The sequence below is a fragment of the Patiria miniata genome, unplaced genomic scaffold (genome assembly GCF_015706575.1).
Source record: "Patiria miniata isolate m_02_andy unplaced genomic scaffold, ASM1570657v1 HiC_scaffold_24, whole genome shotgun sequence".
In the NCBI taxonomy this organism is placed as follows: domain Eukaryota; kingdom Metazoa; phylum Echinodermata; class Asteroidea; order Valvatida; family Asterinidae; genus Patiria; species Patiria miniata.
In genome coordinates, this window is record NW_024037063.1 from 14,701,665 (window position 1) to 14,723,605 (window position 21,941).

Consider the following 21,941-nt stretch of genomic DNA (forward strand, 5'->3'; position numbering starts at 1 on the left):
GAACCGTATTGATACATTCAGGGCACTGCTCTGCTACATGTAATAACTGGATACTGGGAAACTTCTTAAGGTGACCTAGCTGGACATGAATAATGACAGGTTTGCGGAAACACCTTGTGCGAATAATTTCTCAACTGAGAGAATAGTTCTGAAAAGAACCAGAGGTATAAACTCGACGTTCCAGTCAGTATGCTCTGACCATCTTCAGGAGAGTGCCTAAACTCTAAGAAAATACTTAAGTAGCAAAAGTGAAATCGATGAAGTGTGAAGTTGCATCCTGTGTGGATGCCAAGTAGCTGGGATCCTAGAGCAAGCTGGTTTGCTAGCTGGACGTGAGTCCTAGTGGTTCCCACTTACAAACTGATGCAGCTCTCTCGTGCTTTCAACAGGCAACAAGCCACAGTATGAGGCTGTCATCACTGCATCGCTACTGATCAAATCAGCAGCTTCTGAAAGTGATTTTCATTGGGCGATAGACTGGTCATGTGATATATTCCTTAACTTATGATTGGAGGAGACTCTTCAACAACTTGCGGAGCCAACTGATTTATGACTTTCTAGGGATATTTCGAGTGAAATATTTTGGTTTTTCCAATTCAAGATAAAAAAAAATTCTCCTTAAAATATGTATTTTTGTATGTTTTTAAAACATTAAAATGACGAACTGTATTGTAAAATATAAACATATATGATATAGACCTAAACTTTTAGGACCTAGACTAAAAAAAATAAATTCAAAAGCTTTATTTACATAATGTAAGTGGCATGCATGTTTAAAACCTATTGACTGCATGTACATGTATGTTGACATTTTTGTAAACATAAAATGTATTTTATGTGAATATTTATGTACACCAGACGAAATGTAAATTAAAAAACGGAATATATTTATAGGCAGAAATGAATAAATAAATACGAAACTTGATAAATACAAATTGCCGGGTCCCAAGTCCAGGTGGTATGAGAAATGTTGCCACTCGGAAAAATTGTTTGTACAAGAATGTTTAGATTTTTACAAGATATTGAAGTCCGATGAGCGGCTATCATACTCTTCCAGGCAAAGTTTAGATTAAAAAATGGCAATATCTACAAAGGTTATTTAGTAAACAGTTCTAAAAAAAAGAAGGAATACTTCTTACGAGGTAGGCTAAACCTAAACTGAAATCATATTAGCACCAACCCCACAAAATCAGAGCTCAAAACGGAAAAACAACTAGTTTACAAAAATTATAGCACCACTGCCGGCTGTGATAAACAAACAGCCGATACACACTAACAAAGTGAAAACAAAATCAGTTTAAAAAATGCTGGATGGGCCTTACAAATATGAATGACTTTTTAACTGAAGTACAGTTTCTTTTAAGTCCACAAGCCTGAGCTACGAGAAGCAAAACAATTCACAAACTTACTGCAATATGCAAGTTCCGTACATTTTTGTAAGCATAGCAAGATTAATATTGTGTTTAATAAATTAGAGGACTCATCCGTACTCGGTGGAGCTGCATGAGCCAATGACAGAGAGTTGTAAGAAAATAATGAAGAAGCGTTTCCTTGCAGAAACCATGCACATCAACAGCCAATATCTCAGCAGACTTCCAACAACACTTTCTAACCAGGCTCGGTAAGTGTTGTCAAAATTAGCATGAGTATTTTTTAAATAGTTCTAGAACTGGTGGCGGAAATAATGTTGATGCAGACAAACTCGGAATTGTAAAACTTGGACAAGCTTTCTCAACCACACTGACCCGACCATCACCAAATAAACAGTCCAAATATATGTCTCACGAACCTCAAAACTTTGGTTCCTGGCAATAAATTGGCAGAACAGCTGAATCTCTTTGTTTTCTGAAGCAATGCCTTTTTAAGGTTATAACTTCGGAGTTAAATGGCCATGGTACCTGGATTTTATGGGCAATAAACTTACAATTGGATTTTTCCAATTCGGACAAGTTTGGCAAACTACAAAGTGATCAGTTGGTCCAAAGCTAGATCTGTCTGGGTAACCTTCCTTGTGATCCACAGAATCATAATTTGGTTCACCAGATTCGGCAATTTATGAATGATACAAAGAGCCGATGTGAAACCACAAGCATTCAGAGTTTCAAAACCCTGCTGAACTGTTTTCAAATATAAGATCTGTCTGTCGTTCAGTCTATAATAGCAACCTGTAGAGGTTAAAAGGTAGCAGGCTAGCCAAACCAAAAAGCAAATTTTTGAAGTATGGGCTCCGTGCACAGGTACCCCCTCAACGGTTACAAAGGGAGAGTTGGGGGAGACCACTGGGAGGGGCATTCAAACGTATTGCTGATGACAACTGATGCTGATGTGGAGATGCAATGGGATCGGCACATGCAGAATAAAAAAAAAATTGTGCATACTTCGCACTCCACACGCGCGAACTACATGTAGTACTTGCAAGCAGTGTGTCCCTCCCACTGGGGCTCAAAAGTGGTCAAAAGTGCCCTCTATTGTTTGTGCATAGAGTCTATAATGTCTCAAGAGTCTATGAGCTAAATAAGCCACACAAAGTGGCCTACCTCTAAATAAGAATACTTCGGCAAGCTGTTTTGTAGAGTTAACCATACTCTAATTTTAGTCCCGCATTAATTTTTTTTCACTGACAGAATGATAAGATCACTCCATGGCCCAGTATTACTAAACTATTTAGCCGTACTTCCTCTGCGTAATTTTGTAGCTACAAAGTCATTTCAAGGTCATTTTCTCAAAGTAAAGTGAAATGTTGCACAATGGTGAGAAAGTGATTAAATACATGTATATACCAGGGACAGATCCAAGTGGGGCTCAAAGGGGTCCGAACTTCTCTATTTTGTTAATACTTTTTTTGTTTCCAGCAGCTTTTCACCCACACAAAATGTGCTGTCTAAGCAGCACTATCACCTATTCCAACACCAGGCAACATCTTATGAACATAAGGCACTCTAACACTATCTAAAATCCCTGGTGTCGGACCCAGGTCTAGGCTTGCCATTTTGAGCACCCATTCACACTAGTAAGAATCCAACCAGGGGTCTACATTGGTCAAGTGCTCTGCACTGGTGGAATGCACCCCTGGTCCTGACCAGGGTCGAGAGGCTGTACCCAGGGGAACAAAAATCCTAAATCTACAGCCAACCCATGTATGTACAAAGCAGTGAGACAGCAATCAACATATGCCTTGTAAACCTGTTTTCAACTGGAAATGGTTCCGTCCAGAGCTCAATTTCATAGCACTGCTTAACAGCAAGCAGAAAAGTTTTGCTTACTACAGCAGAAAATTATACTGCTTAGGCACTATTTCATGACATGGATGTGCTAACATGGAGATTTTGTATTGTTAAATCACTGATTTAAGCAACTTTTTCCTCTGGGCTAAGCGTACTTTTGCTATGCTTACTGCTTACGGTCTCTGTGAAATAGATGGTGGCTCGGTAAGCACAAAATCGGCTGTTTAAACAGCGCTATGAAATTGGACCCAGAGTGGAACTGTGTTGAATTCAACATGGGTAGGCAAAACAACAGTGTGAAAAGGACTGAACTACTACTCCTTGGGTGTAGCACTAGATAATGAACCCCCACTCCCGTTTCTTGGATCCATCCCTGGATTATATCAAAAATCTAAACGAAAGAAAGCAGAGATCAGTGTCTTCCTACCCAACTCCAAGGGCGCGTCCTCCAGCTGTGGCGTGTCGGGCAAGGGTTGGCACTGCATATCCTGGTGTTCTCAGGCCTGGACAGGAGGTTGCAGGAGGAGTCCGATAACGTCCGGCCGCTGCGTAGACGACAGAGGACCAGGCGGGACCTGATCCCTCCCCCGCAGGTAGCTGAACACTGGAGGAGGAATAGAAGGATAGGAAGATGGTGAACATGAGCGAGTTGGATACCCAAATGAAATTGTCTATGAAACTCCTACATCTACCAATAACCAAAATCCGGCTTTTGATTTGTTTTGATAGGAGTGGCCTCGTGGTGTGGAGCATTACACTTGTGCTGTGCGGGTAATTGTGCAGGTTGTGGGTTCGAGTCCAGCCTCGGGTTGTGGTGCATGGGACATTGTCACTCATTGCTTCGCCCCACCCAGGAGTAAATGGGTACTTATGAGGGCAGAGAGGATTGTGTGATGGATTTTCTGCGCCGAAATGTGTACTCCCCAGGGAGCAGAGATGGTATTTGGAATGTTTAATGGGCCCAATGATCAGGGTAACAATAAAGTAAAGCGCCTTGATGTTAGTTAAAAGCGCTATTATAGCAGTACCCGGTGCCTATTGCCAGGATGCTCGGGTATCTGGGAGACAGTAATAAATAATAAGAAAATCACCCAAATAGAAATGTGTAAATGCAAGCTCTCTGTTGATATTTGTTGGCAATTTAAATCATAATTTTGAAAAATCCTCGGCACAAAGGCTGTTTAACAAATTTGAACCTATTTGATTGAAATTCTGCTATATCAATGAATAAATTATAATCGTTAATATTAATATCATTGTTCATTAAAAAGCCAAAAAGTATCAGTTTTAAGATAATCCTCTGCCTTTTGTGCTCATTGGCATTAAATTCAGTTATTGAACAAGTTACAACATACCACCAGTCCACTTTAGTTCAAATCTAAAAAACATTTATTACCCTCCCTATTCAAAATGATATCTGGAACATTTATTCCAATTCAATGTCACATCAAAACAAACTTTCAAACACGAAAATATTAACAACAAAAATGAGAGGCATTCACAAAACAAAACAGGACAAAATCTGCAACAAAGCTCAGCAATGCACTAAAAAGAAAGACCAAGTATCAATCGAAACCCCCAAACAAAGTCTAGAAAATGAATCAGGCAAAAGAGGGGTGTCACTCTGACCCTGTAAATTGAATAACTGGAGCCATCAGGAGCTTTGCCTCCCCTGGTCTGATTATAACCCAACCCCCTTGGGGTATGGAGTAACCCGCTGACTGAAGACGTCATATCTGGGATAATCTAATTTGTCCCCATGCCTTCTGGGTTTCGGCTCTCATAGGGGGGTAACTAGCCGTGCGATTTCATTTTTTTAAAATGAAATTCAGTTTTGAAAGGGTCTGAGTTTTTTTTAAGACCAAGGCAAAGATAAGCTTCAGTAGACAACGAGCTGTATTAAAGAGTGCCATGGTGTTAGAAACTTGGATTATCGTCACTCACAATCGTTAATTTTTTGTCCATGATAAAGCTGTTTCACTTTGTGGAAACTTATCTAAAAGACTGAGTGTTGACTAATGTCACTTTTCTTCTCCAACTTCTTCAATTTTCTGCTTATATTAATGTAGTTCTATTACTTTCAGTTAGATTAGGCCAAAGCAATTGTGTGTATTTATGGTAACATCCTAAAAGTTATCAAGGTATGTAGGTAAGGAAAATAATTCATTTTGTTCCTTTTTATGTTTTCCTTTGATACTTGCGCTATTTTAGGATACGTTTTACATGTTTTGTTTAAATACGTTTTACGTGTTTTGTTAAAACAACCAATAAGAGAAGATTCTATAGGGAAGTTTTTTTAATTTTCAAAATATGCTTTATTTGAACTTTTTGGCCAAATGTGGCAGTACAAAGTTGGACTTGTGCAATTTGGCCACAAAAGAATCCAGGTGGTTTTGAAAACCGTAAACACAGAAAAGATTTCTGCCTTATGGGAAGGGATAAACCTTGGTTTACCTTTTAATGGTACGTTGCGTAAACCAAGGCAAAAACAAGAACAAACCAAAATTGTATATGCCCGAGCACAACATCTACAAAACCTTCTTGACAGTTCAACCAATAGCTGTTGACTCATTCCATGAAAGTGAACACTGTGCACGTGTGGAAATACAAGAACTCAAGCAAAACCTGAAACTAGTCCCGAGATTAATAGAGACAGGAGGCTGGCCTCAGCCGAGATTAAGCTGGAGTGATCGTTGATGGAGGACTAACAGAGGGACATTTCTTAGTGGGGTAGGGGTAGAGGTGGGGGGGGGAGGGGAGTGGTGATGTTCATGCTACCCGCTGTGTCCACTCTTGTGCTTAGGGGCATGTGATCACAGATTCACACAGCCCTTAGTAATGGGGTTAAAGGGAAGATACAACATTTGCAAACATCAAAAAACGAAATGATCAAATTATCACAAAATACCTTACTGGATTGTTAGGGAATGACAGTCTAAAGCATCCTGTAAAATTGTGGCTCCTGGTGTGCTGACATTTGCAAGAAAAATGGTATTTTGCCAACGCTGGTCAGCCGAACAGCATTGGAGAAAACTGGTTTATTTTCAAAACTGCTCCTAATTTTTCATATTTAGATATTCCGCATTTTATTTGCACTTTATTACACACCTGTGAAGAGGTACAAGCCTGCCAGACTGATTCTCTGACCTTACAATTCCCCAAAGTCTACAAATTGCTCCGTTTCATCTTAAGTGGGGTCAGGGAACCAGAAAACAAGAAAATGATTGGTTTTCTTGGTTTTTCCAGCATCTACAGGCCCAAAACGTGAAGCAAGTCAGTTTAACAATATTTGCTATAACATTTATTTTTTGAAGCAAAAACAAATGTTGTAAATCCCCTTTAAAGTTCATGTTTACAGTCAATGGGAAATTAAAGGAGCACTGGTCTAAAAATCAATTTGTGAAGAAGTGGTTCTAAATTAAAGTAGAATCAATACATAGCAATCGAAACAGAAAATATTTTAAAGATATTAATTTCACCAATTTAAAGCATCCTTAAGATTAAAATCTGTGACTGTATCATTTTTTAAATTGATTTTATTAAAGGTACATGTATTGTTACTTTTAGCCTCTTAAATTGTTTCATCGTCAAGAGAAAAATTTTGAACTTGAAGCTTCATATGGGAAAGATGTGAATTGTAGAAAGTTTGCGATTAACACCAGGGAGAGATACGTCTTTTGAGTCAAGAAAAGAAGACCTGGAGATAATATAAGCATACTGATTGAACTGATAAAAGTTTGTCAAGCAGTTTCACTCAAAAACACTTTCTCCCCACCGGGCCCGGACACTTGTGCCCTTGAGCAAGGCACTTAACCATTATTGCTTCGTCCTTCGGATGGGACGTTAAGCCGGAGGTCCCGTGTGTTGTAGAAGGCCTAACGCACGTAAAAGAACCCAGTAACACTTATCGCTAAGTAAGAGAAGAGGTTCACCCCGGTGTTTCTGGCCTCCTAGTTCTACTCCCTTGTGGAAGTCCTTAGGAGAAGAACCAAGTACCAAGTACCACTCAATGTGCACCCACAAAAACCTCAAATTGCCAGCTTTGTAACGAGCATGTTGACCTACCTGTCCCCATTCGCCAAAGCTCCACAGCGGGCAGGCTATCCCCGTATTACAAGCCTCGATGTTCTGCGGCCGGTTCTTCTCGGAGCAGGTCTGCACGTCGCCGGTCTCATCCTGACAGATGACGATCCGTTGCCGCAGACCGCTGCCGCAGGTTGACGAACACTGGGAACATAACAACAGGCATTGAGTGAGTTAAGAAGGAAAATGAGACCAGGGAATGTTGAAGTCAGTCTATCACAAGTCTTCTCAAGCCCCTAGACAAGTCTCACTCTGTAACCCCCACTTATCAGAGCTGCAGTCCTCTCACTAGCCATCCTAGGGGCTTCAGAGCTTCCAACTTGTAACACCTCTCACACTACTCAAACATTCTCCATCTTCTCTATCAGCTCTCTCACAGGACATCCTGAAGGCCTGTACCCCCAACCATTTTCAGAGCTGCAACCCTTTCGCCAGCCATCCAAGAGGCCTCAAGTATAATGCTCATTTGTAGACCCACTGACCTTACTGCACCATTCTCCAACTTTACCTTGCCAGAGTTGCAGCCTCTCACTAACCACCCCAAAAGCCTGGAGTTCCACCATAACCTCTCAACCAACTCACCTTACTCCACTCATCAGAGCTGCATCCCTCTCACTGGCCGTCCCAGAGGCCTTGGGTCATACCTCTCTTCTTTATACCCCTCGTTTTACTCCACTGACCCATCTTACCCAAACCTTTCTCACAGCCCATTCCAAAACCCTCAAGTCCTCCTGTGACCTCTCAACCAACTCACCAAATCCCACTGATCTTACTCTACCAAGCTTTGCCTTTTAAGTTGGAAGAATGGCCTGGATTCTTGCTCTCACTCACCTTACTCAACTGTCCCGTTCTCCACCATCCCCTCAACAGAGCTGCGTCCCCCTCACTGGCCATCCCAGAGACCTTGGGTCATACCTCTCTTCTTTACACCCCTTGCTTTACTCCACTGGCCAATCTTACCCAAACCTTTCTCACAGCCCATTCCATAAGCCCTAAGTCCTCCTGTGACCTCTCAACCAACTCACCAAATCCCACTGATCTTACTCTACCAATCTTTGCCTTAGAAGAATGGCCCGGATTCTTGCTCCCACTCACCTTACTCCACTGTCCCGTTCTCCACCTTCCCCTCAACAGAGCTGAAGCCCTCTCGCTGGCCATCCCTGAAGCGACTGGTTGGTCCACGGGGCAATCCAGGCGGCTGCAGACGTCTGTCTCTGAGGGTTTGTCTCTCAGGTCACAGTCCTCATCCACAGCTATGGAGCTATCGCCGTTGACGCATGCAACGTAGCGGGAGGTAGTGCCTTGTCCACAGGTTACTGAACACTGCAACATTAAACATGAGATCCTGTGTTATTCTTGTTTCATATGTGAAATGATCTGTCATAAACAGGCTCTTCTGTGCAGCTGATCTATTAGACATACATTTTAAAAAAACTGTTCAAACATAGATCATCCTCTTTACAATGGCCATTCAATTTTTCAAAAGAGTAAGTTTGAAGTTGGACTTAACTATGCTCTGGAACATATTTGCAAAACCAAAACTGTGAATCCAAAGAAAATAATTATCCCCATATTCTTTTTTGGTCACAATCGACACGTTGATTCTAGGTTTAGTGTCCAAATTCCACCGGCCAGTTTTTCGGTGCAGGTATGGTTTATTCGGCATTGCTCTTGGCAGTGTTGCAAATCTCTCTTACATTTGGCATCCACACATATCCACAATTAATCAACAAGTTGATTCCACCAATTCTTACCCGATTCCACTGGCCAGTCCTCCAGTGTGGACACGGTTTGATCTGGCATTGCTCTTGGCAGTGTTGCAAATCTCTCTTACATTTGGCATCCACACATATCAACAATTGATCAACAAGTTGATTCCACCAATTCTTACCCGATCCCACTGGCTGGTCCTCCAGTGTGGACACGGTTTGATCTGGCATTGCTCTTGGCAGTGTTGCAAATCTCTCTTACATTTGGCATCCACACATATCAACAATTGATCAACAAGTTGATTCCACCAATTCTTACCCGATCCCACTGGCTGGTCCTCCAGTGTGGACACGGTTTGATCTGGCACTGCTCTATGGCAGCTGGCCCACTGGCAGTATTGACATCCACAAATATCAACAACATAACAACAACTTGATTCCACCAATTCTTACCCGATTCCACTGGCCAGTCCTCCAGTGTGGACACGGTTTGATCTGGCATTGCTCTATGGCGGCTGGCCTATTGGCAGTGTTGCAATCTCGCTCTTCAGAGATGTAGCCATATCGGTCTCTGCAGCTGACATAACGTTCACGGGTTCCGTATCCACATGTTGTAGAACACTGAAAATTTGGAACAAAATTACTCAGCTCTTTAAATAAGTTCATCGGATTGTCGGTAAAACATGAGTTAGGAGATTCGTTTTTCAATCCAAAAATGTACTCATGATGGTACTCCTAGTTTAGGAGCGAAATGTAACTACTAAAAATTGTGAGTACCATCTTCATGTTTTTGGATTGGAAAGTACGAATCTCCTAACTCAAAATTACTCAGCTTTGAACATATTTCTTCTTCTTTCTAAAGAAAGACTTGTGGTGCTAGGAGTTAAATATTTGTATGAATGGAAAATCTGTTCATGGAAGGTGGCTTTAGGTTTAAGAAGTGGAGTGTCATGGCCTAGCGGTAAAGAACACCGGACTCATGCTCTGGTGTTTCAGAGGCAACAGTGGCGTGGGTTCGAGCCCGCCGGGTGGACAATTGTGCCCTTGAGCATGACACTCCACCATTATTGCTTCGTCCTTCGGATGGGACGTAAGCCGTAGGTCCCGTGTGTTGTATAAGGCCTAACGCACGTAAAAGAACCCAGTAACACTTATCGCTAAGAGAAGGGGTTTGCCCCGGTGTTTCTGGTCTCCTGGATAAACTCCCACGTGGAGTATTTAGGAGATGAACCAACCAAGAAGAATGAATCTGACACATTTCCTGTGAGCTGAATGACACCCACCTCGGTCCACATTCCTGTGCGCCACTGACTGCTGTACCGTCGCCTGGGTTCCTCTCTGAGTACCTCCATGGCAGTGACCGGCGATGACTTGGGCAGAGGTCTTGGATCCGAGGGTTTCCTGGCAACCGAGATGGTCGACGATGAGGATGATGAGGGGTCAGCGATCGCCCGTTGACTGGACGATGGCCGTGGGGGTCTTGGCGACTGCCTGGGAGTCAACGCTGAGGGTCTGCGGAGGACGGCGGGGACCGGCGCTGCGGCCGTGGTGGCGGGAACCGTGGGAGCTGGTTTGACTGGCGGCTGTGTTTCTGGCGGATCGGTGGCTGGTAAGGTAGGGGCGGGGCAGGCCGGCGTGCGACACTCCTGTCGGTTGGGTGGCTGGTCGTCTGGACTGCACTGATCGTCGGGGACGGGGGTGTCGTTAGGATGACGGCATTGGATACCCCTCAGCTGGTAACCCAGACCACAGGATACCGAGCACTGCAAAAATATCATATTTCAAGATAAAACAATCTAAAATTTATCAGGAGAAATTAGAAGAAACCGTCCTTTTCAAGACAAAAACATCCACTTCAAGTAAATAACTGACAAAAAATTAAACATGAAGGTCATTTGTAACACCAGTCTTGTGCTCTAATCAATAGCCAATGAGAAAATTCAAATTCAGCGAATACAACAATGGCCTGTGATTTTTATTCTTGTCTTTTGAACAACCCTGTTTTGAGATTTTGGATACCTAGTTCTCACCAGTCATTTTACAGGTAATATTTTAAGATATTGATCACCATCCTTTCGAGTTTTTAGTTGATCTGGACACTTATTTCAAAAACAAACTAATGACTCACACGTACAAGAATAACTGACATGCGTGCACAACTTTTTACAAAATCTTCAACCCCTAAATCTTTCTACCTCCCCAAAGTGTTTGCCTGTCATTCATGCACTGCCCAAAACCGTCCCAGCAATTTAAAGTTTTATGGAATCATCAGGGAATAAATACAATGTATAACAATGTAGCAGTTAACAATTGTTGACTGTTGTGATGTGGGATATGATGTTTTGAACACCCGAGGGGCGCATAGCACCCGAGGCGAACTATGCACCCGGAGACCTCTGTCTTGGATTCTTTGGATTTTGATGTAAAAATCACGAAAACAAGCAGTAGTAAACACAACAATCATGACAATCAAACGCCAACTCACACGCATGTCGCGTGCTTGAAACAGCTGATCGTCTGCTAGTTCACTGCTCCCACTCATGCATGAAAACATGGTGAAAATAGCGTGGGTACCAACGATACAAGCGTTTCACACCGTACGCACCGTACCGTACGTGATATCCCACAAGGAGTGTGCCATGACTTTTTATAAACTTAACACGTGATCGTTCTGCGCCAATGAAAATACAGTATTCAAGACAGAGGTATAACAAAGGTGCTTTTGGGTTAAAGGGAAAATACAACATTTGCAAACATCAAAAAATAAAACTACCAAATCATTTTGAAATACCTTGCTGGACTGTTAGTGAATGACAGTGTAAAGCATCCTGTAAAATCATGGCACCTGGTATACTGTCATTTTCAAGAAAAGTGGTTTTTTTTGTATCAATTTCCAACGCTGATCGGCCGATCAGCGTTGGAAACAACTGGCTTTTTTTCAAATACTGGCCCCAATTGACCATCGCACTTGTTTGCAATCGATTACAAACCTATGAACGGGTACGAGCCAGCTAGACTGGTTCCCTGACCTTACAATTACCCAATGTATGTAAACTGCTCTGTTTCTTCTTATATGGAGTCAGGGAACCAGACTACAGGAAAATGATCGTTTTTCTTGGTTTTTATAGCATTTTCGAACCCGAAACCTCAAGAAAGTCAGTGTAACTATATTTGCTATATATTTCCAACCCCCCAATTCCATCCATTTCTGAAAATTACAGCAAAAGCAAATGATGTATATTCCCTTTAAATAATCATATTAGATTTTCAAACTTTGAATTGGAGGACCAGTTATGGATCTCACCGGTCCCCAGGAGCCGTGCCGCCATACTGGACACTGTCCCGGCTCACAATCTCTGGAGCTAGCTGGCATCAGGGTCAGGTCACACTGGCTGAGGTCAACGATGCTGTTGCCTTGGTAACAGTCCACCTGGCGCTGCATCATCCCTTGCCCACAGGTTGTGGAACACTTGAGAAATGAGGATGCAAGAAAGGGATCTTATGTAAATCTGGACTAGGCATTAAAAGCTACATTTGAAACTGACAGATGGTTAATGAAACCTTTACCATGGAACAAGATTCAAGTTCATGTGTTGGGCCTTAGTTCGATGGGCCTTATTCACGAGTTGGCCAATTTTTTCGAGTTCGCGAATGTATTTCATTAATTGTTAACTGTTGAATGGGATGGCACCAGACTATTTATGCAGGCACAATGTAGCCTTATTTTACTGTCATTTTTTTAAAATATGGCTTAAAACATTAGGGAATGTTTAATTAGAAATTTAAAATTATTTATTGAGGCAGACTGGAATTGCTTATAAATTAAGTTGCCTTCATTTCTCTTTACAAGTTCAAAAAATTAAGATTTTACCTAACTTTCAAATCAGTATGGCCAACTCGTGAACAAGGCCCATTGCATGGCTTTGCTTACTTTAACTGGAGAACCGCTGCTAACAGTGGCATATACAGTAAGGTAATTTCATGGGTTGGCAAAGGAATGAGTACATCCCTGAACTAAGGCGTTTGTGCAGGGTTAGCTCAGACCATCCAATCTAGCTCTACAAGCACAGAATTATTATCTGAAACCCTTGGCCCAATTTCACGATGCAGCTAAGCACACTATTTTCTGCTAACTTAGCCTCCGTCTATTTCATGGAAACCGTAAGCAGTAAGCATAGCAAAAGCACGTTAATAACCCCCGAGGGAAAAGTTGCTGAACTCAATGACGTAACAATGGGAATCTCTATGCACGCTCCACCATTAGCACATCCACGCCATGAAATAGTGCTTAAGGTTAGCACAATCTTCTGCTAAGGTAAGCAACTTTTCGGCTAACTGTTAAGCAGCGCCATGAAATTGGGCCATGGTATTTTGGATAATTACCTATCACTTAACCAGCGGCCTCAATAGATTGGGAATATGTATGATAGACCTGGAGAATACATCTCAAGTGTTCTTTTACCTGTCCCCACTGGCCTGCCTGCCATTCAGGGCATTCTGGCTTCTGGCAACCCGTGACCGTCTCCGGCATTGAGGTCAGGTCACAGTTGACCATGTCCACATTCCGGCCGCCTTGGGAACAGCTGACCCTACGCTGCATCTCACCGGAACCGCAGGACACCGAGCACTGGAGAAACAAGAAATGTGGGAAAGAAAGGCTGCTTGTGAATCTCTTGTCGAGAACTACTGTCTGGGTCTACGACAATTACAACTACATAGTAACAGGTTCAGGCTGGCTTAGCAGTACTTCCCTCGCCTTCCATCATTGTGACCTGGGTTTGATTCTTGCCTGGGCCAACAAGTGGATTGGGTTTTCAGTCACTACCTGATTCCATGGGTTCCCCTAGGATATCATTCTGGGGTTTTCCCTCCTACCTCTAAAATATACTTTCCTTCCACATCTTCTACCAAGGGACCCCACAGGAAATAAGTCAAAAGACGTTCGTAAGCTATCCCAGCCAATTGCCATAAAATAATCACAAAATGACAACAACAGACGGAGGCCAGCTTTGGATACATCCTAAGATTAGAAAACTTCCTCAGTGGAGAAGTCCACTTATGGAGGACCAAGACATAGATGCACTATGACGATGTGAAAACCTGTAGTAGTAGACAAAAAGCCCCTTTTGGAGTAAGTCTAACTTTGAGATTGACTGCTTTTCTGTCATTTGCACAAATGAACAACGTCGGACTGGAATATTTTAATAGGCTCGGATGTCGCAATGAGAATAATAAATAATTATAAAGTTTTTTTCTGGTCCACTTGACTTTTTAAAAAATCTTTCCCACTGTCCAGTTGCCATATTGTCAGCTTCTTGGAAAAACCAACGTGTGCGTGTGATGTAACTCCACAACGGACCCAGGGTTCCACCTCAACTTTTTTGTTCACTAGCCAGCCGGGCTACTGAAACAGACTCTTAAATAGCCCGCTGGCATTTTCACTAGGCCGCATTTTTTTATCTCAAATACAAAATGGCGTATTTTCAAGCTCAATTCTGAGGCAATTTTAATTGTCATGTTTTTGATTAACAGATCTAAAAAATTACCTTTTAAAACAGTTGATAAAATTAGACACAAATTGATAGTGTTTTCTGTCTGAATTTCACGATATCTTTCTTCCTGTCCTTTCATCTTTGCCGTATCCCAATAATTTTTTGACTCGCCAGCTACCGCTAATTTCGAACCCTGGGAACCTGCTCCGCTAGCACAGTCTGTGGTAGCTGCTCACAATGATTGTCGAGACTGACATCAGAGCTAATCAATCGGCTCATGGCTAACCCAAGTCAACCCAAGTAAGCTAATCGAATGCACCCTTTATAAGATTTGGAAAAATATTCATCTCTTTGTTGAACAAATTCTTAATTAATGCTGAAGGCTTTTACTCACCGGTCCCCACTCTCCCTGGTACCAGTCTGTGCACTCAATCAACTCACATGGCAGGGTTGTCTCCAGCATCATGGTGGGGTCACACAGGTTGATGTCGACCTTCAGGTTGCCTTGGTAACAGTTGACGGTTCGTTGTCGCGTTCCCTGGCCACAGGTTACCGAACACTGCAAACAACAACAAAAAAGTTCACAAGCTTCCTTTTTTGGCTGAGGCAAAAACCAATCCTTAAACCTGGTTTAAACTCGGTGTGAAAGCGGAACGCGTATGTGAATTTGTGACGTCAGAGCGGGTTTTCGCGCTGAAGTTCGCAAAAGTTGAACACATTCATCTCTGGCAAATATCGCAGCGAATGACGTCAAATTCGCACCGCATTCGCATGAACCGGCCTCTACACGTAAATACTTCATTCTTCAAACTGGTTAAATAAATGCCACAGATCAGGAGATGTTTAGTCTAAGTCTTTCCAGTTCCCCAAATAAACTTTTTCAAATATTTCAATTCAAATTTCAAATTTCCAGGCACAACCACATTTTCTTTTTCTGGGGAAGTTTATTTTTATTTCAGAACCCTGAGCTTTCCTCTCAGTCAGTCAGGGAGTCAAGTTGGCGTAGCCGTACTTTCCTTGCCTTCCACCGCTGTGATTTGGGTTCGAATCCCGCCTGGGCCAATATGTGGATTGGGTTTTCAGACCCTACCTGATTCCGTGGGTTTTCCTCAGAATACTCCTCTGGGCTTTTCCTCCCACCTCTAAAATTGTAATTTCTTCTCATTGTCTTCTCTCTACAGGTTTCTTCAGGCTTGCGAGCTACAGTGCCCGGGGCACTTTTGAGGAATCCTTGGTTTCATTACCAGAAAGAAATAAAATAAAATAATCCGGAAATTAGACTTGCATACCGGATCCCAGTCCTCTCCTTTCCAGGCAGGGCATTCCACCATCTGACACACCATCACAGTATCTGGCAATATAGACGCATCGCACTGGCTGGCGTCAACTATCTGGTTGTCTTGGTAACAGTTGACTGACCTCCGTTTCTCGCCTTCGTCACAGGTGACTGAACACTAAACAAAAAATAACAAATAAATTCAGCTGATAACTTTGCCATTCAATAGCAATTATCTGCGACATGACAATAATTCAGTTCTCTCTTGTGTTACCTCTTGCTATGTCAAACATTATTTACACACAATATTCAAAATGGCCTGTTCATGATGTATCAATGCCAGAGTTTATAGATCATCCTCTCTTGAAAATGGTCAACTTCAAAATTAAATGTGTAGGCGGGCTACTTGAAATTTGGAATTCACTATTTTTGCTGGTCCGCGAGTGCCTAGTATCCTCCTCGTATCTATCTCACTGACTGACAGTCGCTTGTGAGCCGGGCAGTGCTGTTGTATAGGATTACCTCGTAACATCAATGCATGAGCTAAATCCTGCCCATTGTGTAGACCATATGCATGAAAAGACTTCCAGTTAAGGCCAAAAAAAATAATAATCGGTCTCTGGTCTGACCGAAGTTCCGGAATTGATGCGGCGACACGTGTTTTTTTTTTTTTTTTTTTTTTCAAGCTTGAACTGTACAGACAAGGTGGGTACTATTTTGCTTTTTTGTGTCCTCATTATACATTGGTGTCCTCCATAATTTGCCTTGGTGCCCTTTATCATTTGCCTTGGTGCAATATCCCCATTCCTTGGTGCTCCTTGGTACAAAAATTTGAGGAGGTGCGGCAATAGAGGACACTGTTGTAGCTTCCGTGTTAATTTAAAAAAAAAAAAAAGGTTGACGCGCATGATTAAAATCGACGCGCCCGCTGACCAGAGACCGACTAATTTTTTTTGTTGGCCTAATAGCCATCTGATTAAATTGAAAAGAAGTTTGTTGGCTCTTGGACTAGCCTTTCTGGGCTTGCTTTTTTCCAGACAATAAGGCCAAAGGCTACTACAGTGGTGGCTAGAACAAGAAAATACAATATAAGAAAAAAAAGAAAAATTTGGAAGCTTACCGGCCCCCATTGTCCGTGCTGCCAGTAAGCACATTCCGTGAGCTTACATGACGTCACGCTTTCTGGCATGAGGGTCAGGTCACACTGGCTGATGTCTACCACATGGTCACCTTGGTAACAGGCAACAGCTCGCTGCTGCTCCCCATCACCACAACTTGCCGAACACTACAATAAAAGGGATGGATTTTAGAAAAAGTGTTAATGCTTCACAATGATTACCCCTGATTATCAGGCCATTAGACCAGCAGTGTTGTAGTCGAGACCCTGCAAGACTATCACAAGTCCATCACAAGGCGATCACAAGACCATCACAAGGCCATCACAAGACCATCACAAGACCATCACAAGGCCATCACAAGACCATCCCCAAGCCATCACATGACCATCACAAGACCATCACAGGACCATCACAAGACCATCACAAGACCATCACAAGGCCATCACAAGGCCATCACAAGACCATCCCCAAGCCATCACAAGACCATCACCAAGCCATCACAAGGCCATCACAAGACCATCACAAGATCAACACAAGACCATCACAAGACCATCACAAGACCATCACCAAACCATCACAAGACCATCACCAAGCCATCACATGACCATCACAAGACCATCACAAGACCATCACAAGACCATCACAAGACCATCACAAGGCCATCACAAGACCATCACAAGACCATCACAAGACCATCACAAGGCCATCACAAGACCATCACCAAGCCATCACAAGACCAACACAAGACCATCACAAGACCATCACAAGACCATCACAAGACCATCGCAAGACCATCGCAAGACCATCACAAGACCATCACAAGACCATCACAAGACCTCCAGTCTCGATTCAAGTCACAAGCTATTCAAATGAAATGCAACAAAGGCATTCCTTTGTCATTATTCGTGCCCTGTTACTTGTGGCTGGTCTTTTGAATGGTATTGTGATGGGCTTGTGTCTGGTCCTGTGTCTGATGATGGTCTCGACTACAACACTAGAGACCAGTTACCTGAAGCAGCTGCAGTTACCTGCAGCAGCTCAAAATCAGCACATTCTGCTCTCTACTCTCACAGGTACCCATTATACTCCTGGGTGATGAGAGGAGATTGTAGTTAGGTGTCTTGCCTAAGAACACAAGCACCATGTTCTCATCTGGGTTCACAACCAATTACAATCACAAACGAGTCAGACACCATAATTATTGGACTACAGCACTCCACAAAGAACAACATTAACCAACAGTTTCAGAGAATCGTGTTCCAATCGATATTTACTCACCGGTCCCCATTCTCCCTGGTGCCACAACGGGCATTCAGCCATCTCACACGATGTCACGCTGTCGGGCTTGCTGGCCTGGTCACACTGGTGTGCCTCAACCTCTCGGTTGCCTTGGTAACAGCCGACAAATCTCTGCTTCTCTCCTTCGCCGCATGTTCCAGAACACTAAAACCAGAAGCAGGTAACATTTGTCATGTCACTTAAGACTAAAGACTACAAAGAAATCTTGGTCCAAAACTGGATTTGAATATGTTTCCATTCTATGACCAGTCCATATCTATAGTGGAGTCCTGTAATGTGGCGCACTTTGACGTTTCCCCCGACTTTCCTCATGAATCATTACTAAACCTCTTTGTCGACAAATTTCAAATTCATTCAGTTTCATACTGGTACTTTTACGTAAATCATGATTGCTGTTAAACCTTTGTGAACAATTTCTGTGTCGTGAAATTTAGTCTGAAATAAACAAAACTGTGGCATCCGGAAATTGGGGAGTGTTCCCTAACACAGGGCACTTGAACAAATCTCAGCAAATCCCAAATGATCATTTAAGAATTTCTTTAAAGTTGACAAATTCTGATAAACCATCAATATCTCCAATCGCATTTATAACCAACTATTAGTTTGTCAAAAAATTATTTCCTTATTTTGGGGTGCATTTTAATGGGTTCATTGTGCACTTCCAAATAAAATTAGAAAATCACTCCAAAATACATTTCTGTTAACTTTGTAATGGGTAGGTAAACTCAAGATTTACGAACGGGAATGTTTACAGCTTGATGAAATTTCACTTACTGTGAAACTTGAGAAAAAACTTTTGCTCTAGCATGGCAAGGCAATAGTGAGGCAAAAAAATAACAGAAAAATGCACAGATTTATGATGGAAATTTTTGCTATAAGTAATGTGACAAAAACAACTACAAAGAATTGTAGGTAAGATGCATACCTCTCCCCAATCGCCATGTTTCCAGATGGCACAGTCTATCATGTGACACACCCTAGTGGTCGGAGCCGAGGTCTGGCTGCACTCGTTATCATGCACAACCTGGTTACCACGGTAACAGCTGACCTTCCGCAGTTGGGTCCCTTGACCACAGGTGACTGAACACTGGGGGGGGGGGGGGACAAAACAAATCGAGCATCAGTAAATTCAAAGTTGCAAGAGAAAGACATTCTTGGAGAGAAAGAACATTTCTTGAGGATTTTGGTTCTTAGTCCTTTTATCTTTTAGTGATATATTGTAGCACCTTGTAAACCATTATAAGGTGCTACATAATGGGTCTCATATTTCTCATAAACTTTATTTACCTTTCTTTAATAATTGACATAATTTCCAGCGCCTTGAGTACCTAATTGTTGGGAGACACGTGCGCTATATAAGACTCCATTATTATTATTTATTATTATATTGTATTCAGTGTTATTTATTTACTTATGTGTGGACTGAATGTATAATAAAGAATGGAAAGTTTGCGGTAACACCACGTGAATAATATCTCTCTTGAGTTGTGTGGTTCTGAGAAAAACCAGTTGTTTTAACTTGATGTTTCGAACAGTGTGCTCTGTTAGTCGTCTATTTCTATTTATAATACTAAATAGAAGAAAGTCAATTTCCAACTCAATTTCAAGTTCCTTGAGAGAACAATATCTAGGACAAAAAAAATACTGCCTGTCTCTTCCAACATTTCAGGAAAAAAAACACCCAAACAAGATATCAACGGGAGGTAAAAGTTTATCTATGCAGTCCTTAAGATTGGAAATGGGGTTTGGGATAGTAATCATGTGTGATGCGATCAAGCTAAATGAGTCGTTTGTCAGCTCTGCTCATTTTTTTTTTTCAGATTTGAAAAGAGCAGAATCTCAGCATTATGCTGTGAAAACCGCATGCTGGTACCATCTTTAGTTCAAAAATTATGGAAGTTGGAACACCAAGAGATGCGATGAAGTGATGTGATGAAGTGGCCCTATTTTGGCCTGAATCTCCAAATGAAAGTTCCCGACAAGCGACTCACTTAGATTGATCGCATGACATTTGTATGTGTCTTTGCTTTATTTACCTCATATAAGCTATGCTTAAGCTATTTCATTTCAATGATTTGTTATCTTGATTACCTCTTCCCATTCACCGTGTTGCCATGCAGCACACGCCTCCATCCGACACGGTGACACCGACTCTGGTTTCTCATCCAAAACACAGTGACTGACGTCTACTTTCTGGTTGCCTTGGAAACAACTGACTCGCCTCTGTCTCTCGCCATGACCACAGGTCACAGAGCACTGGATGGAAAGGTCAAATGTCAAAGGTCATTAAAGACCACACCATGATCATATGAGGCATACGAACCTTTGCACAACCAAAATTAAGAAAAATCACAAAAGTGGGGGAATTTAACAATTTTTGAAATTACTCACTGGTCCCCAGTCACTCGCCAGCCATTTTGCACACTCGCCCGCATCGCAGGGTACCATCGACTCTGGCATCTGGCTGCGATCACAACGACTGGAGTCGACGACGTAGTTGCCTTGGTAACAGCTGACCAATCGTAGCTTCTCCCCTTGGCCACAGGAAACGGAACACTGTTTTTAGAGAAAGAAGGAGACCTAGTTTTGTCTTTAAGAGCAGAAAAAGACTTTTCATGTTGATGTGGAAATAATGGGAAGGCATTCAACTGCTTTCATTTTTAAATAAAATAGTTGCGTGTTCGGTGTTTTCAAAGAGCTTCAATCTTAGGCACAACTTGAACCCAAACCCTTTTGAATAATATGACAATATTATTGTTATTTCATTATTTTTATGAAATTTGATATACACTGTACCATTAACTAATACCAGATTCATTGTTCATCAAATTAACCAGTAACACTAACCACAGAGAATTTGGGTGATTCACAATGCAAAGCGCCACCAAGAGTTTGCCATGGAGAGTCCATTTTTCAAGTTTACGGTTGACAAAACATGGCCCATTTGAATAAGTGTCATTGGACAAGAGCTAATTTGTTATAGATTGGGGCATAGCGTTCTGCCGGCTTACAAAAAACACCATATTGATAAAAAGAAAAGAAAAGGGCAAACATAAACTTGAATCATACGCTTACGAAACTACTGACTGGAAAAACTAACAATTTCAAATGTCCCGCGTTGCGAATTTGTCGATCCTCTCCAACAATGCACTGGGAAAATGAACTCTCCGTGGCAAACTCTTGGTGGCGCACTGCACTGTGAATCGCCTGATTGAAAATAGTTACCTAAAGCAACTCAAATCCCACACACAAAAAAACAACCCCCCAAAAATTGTTTTAAACAAAAAAAGATTTCGCTGAAATACTGATTTTTTTTCTTACCGAGTTCCATTCTCCCTGATGCCAGAATGGACAATCGGCGGCCTGACATGACCTAGTAGTATCCGGCATCAGGCTGAGGTCACATCGAGTGACCTCGGTTTGCTGGTCTCCTACCATGCAGCTGACTAGCCTCTGCATGGAACCCTGGCCACAAGTGGCTGAACACTGAAGAACAAATTAAGATTTATCAGTTGAAGAACAACTTAAGATTTATCAGTTGGTTACTCAAGTGTTTTTCTATTTCCCGGCTTCGTCTCCATTTGGGTCTTTAAGAGAACAATGAAAGTCCCTTTCTACTCTTTGAACCATACAATATCAGGCAACAATTTAGAGTGTGAATCCATCAAAAGCTTGTAATGATTCTCATTGAGAAATGAAGTTGAACCATAATTAATTATAAAGCCGAATGGTACTTTACC

General features: G+C 42.1%; 1 protein-coding gene across 1 annotated transcript in view; it reads right to left on the reverse strand.

Moving 5' to 3' along the window:
- LOC119731535 (A disintegrin and metalloproteinase with thrombospondin motifs 9-like) overlaps positions 1–21,941 on the reverse strand; it is a 131,318-nt gene that overhangs the window by 36,265 nt on the left and 73,112 nt on the right. The window contains exons 21-35 of the mRNA XM_038204708.1: positions 21,523–21,687; positions 20,593–20,757; positions 20,293–20,457; positions 19,127–19,288; positions 18,181–18,345; positions 16,905–17,069; positions 15,798–15,962; positions 14,903–15,067; positions 13,479–13,643; positions 12,321–12,485; positions 10,300–10,779; positions 9,470–9,637; positions 8,403–8,630; positions 7,290–7,451; positions 3,652–3,828 (exon numbers count right to left, since the gene is read on the reverse strand). Coding sequence (XP_038060636.1) covers positions 3,652–3,828; positions 7,290–7,451; positions 8,403–8,630; positions 9,470–9,637; positions 10,300–10,779; positions 12,321–12,485; positions 13,479–13,643; positions 14,903–15,067; positions 15,798–15,962; positions 16,905–17,069; positions 18,181–18,345; positions 19,127–19,288; positions 20,293–20,457; positions 20,593–20,757; positions 21,523–21,687 — 2,862 coding nt within the window. The remainder of the gene's footprint in view (positions 1–3,651; positions 3,829–7,289; positions 7,452–8,402; positions 8,631–9,469; positions 9,638–10,299; positions 10,780–12,320; positions 12,486–13,478; positions 13,644–14,902; positions 15,068–15,797; positions 15,963–16,904; positions 17,070–18,180; positions 18,346–19,126; positions 19,289–20,292; positions 20,458–20,592; positions 20,758–21,522; positions 21,688–21,941) is intronic.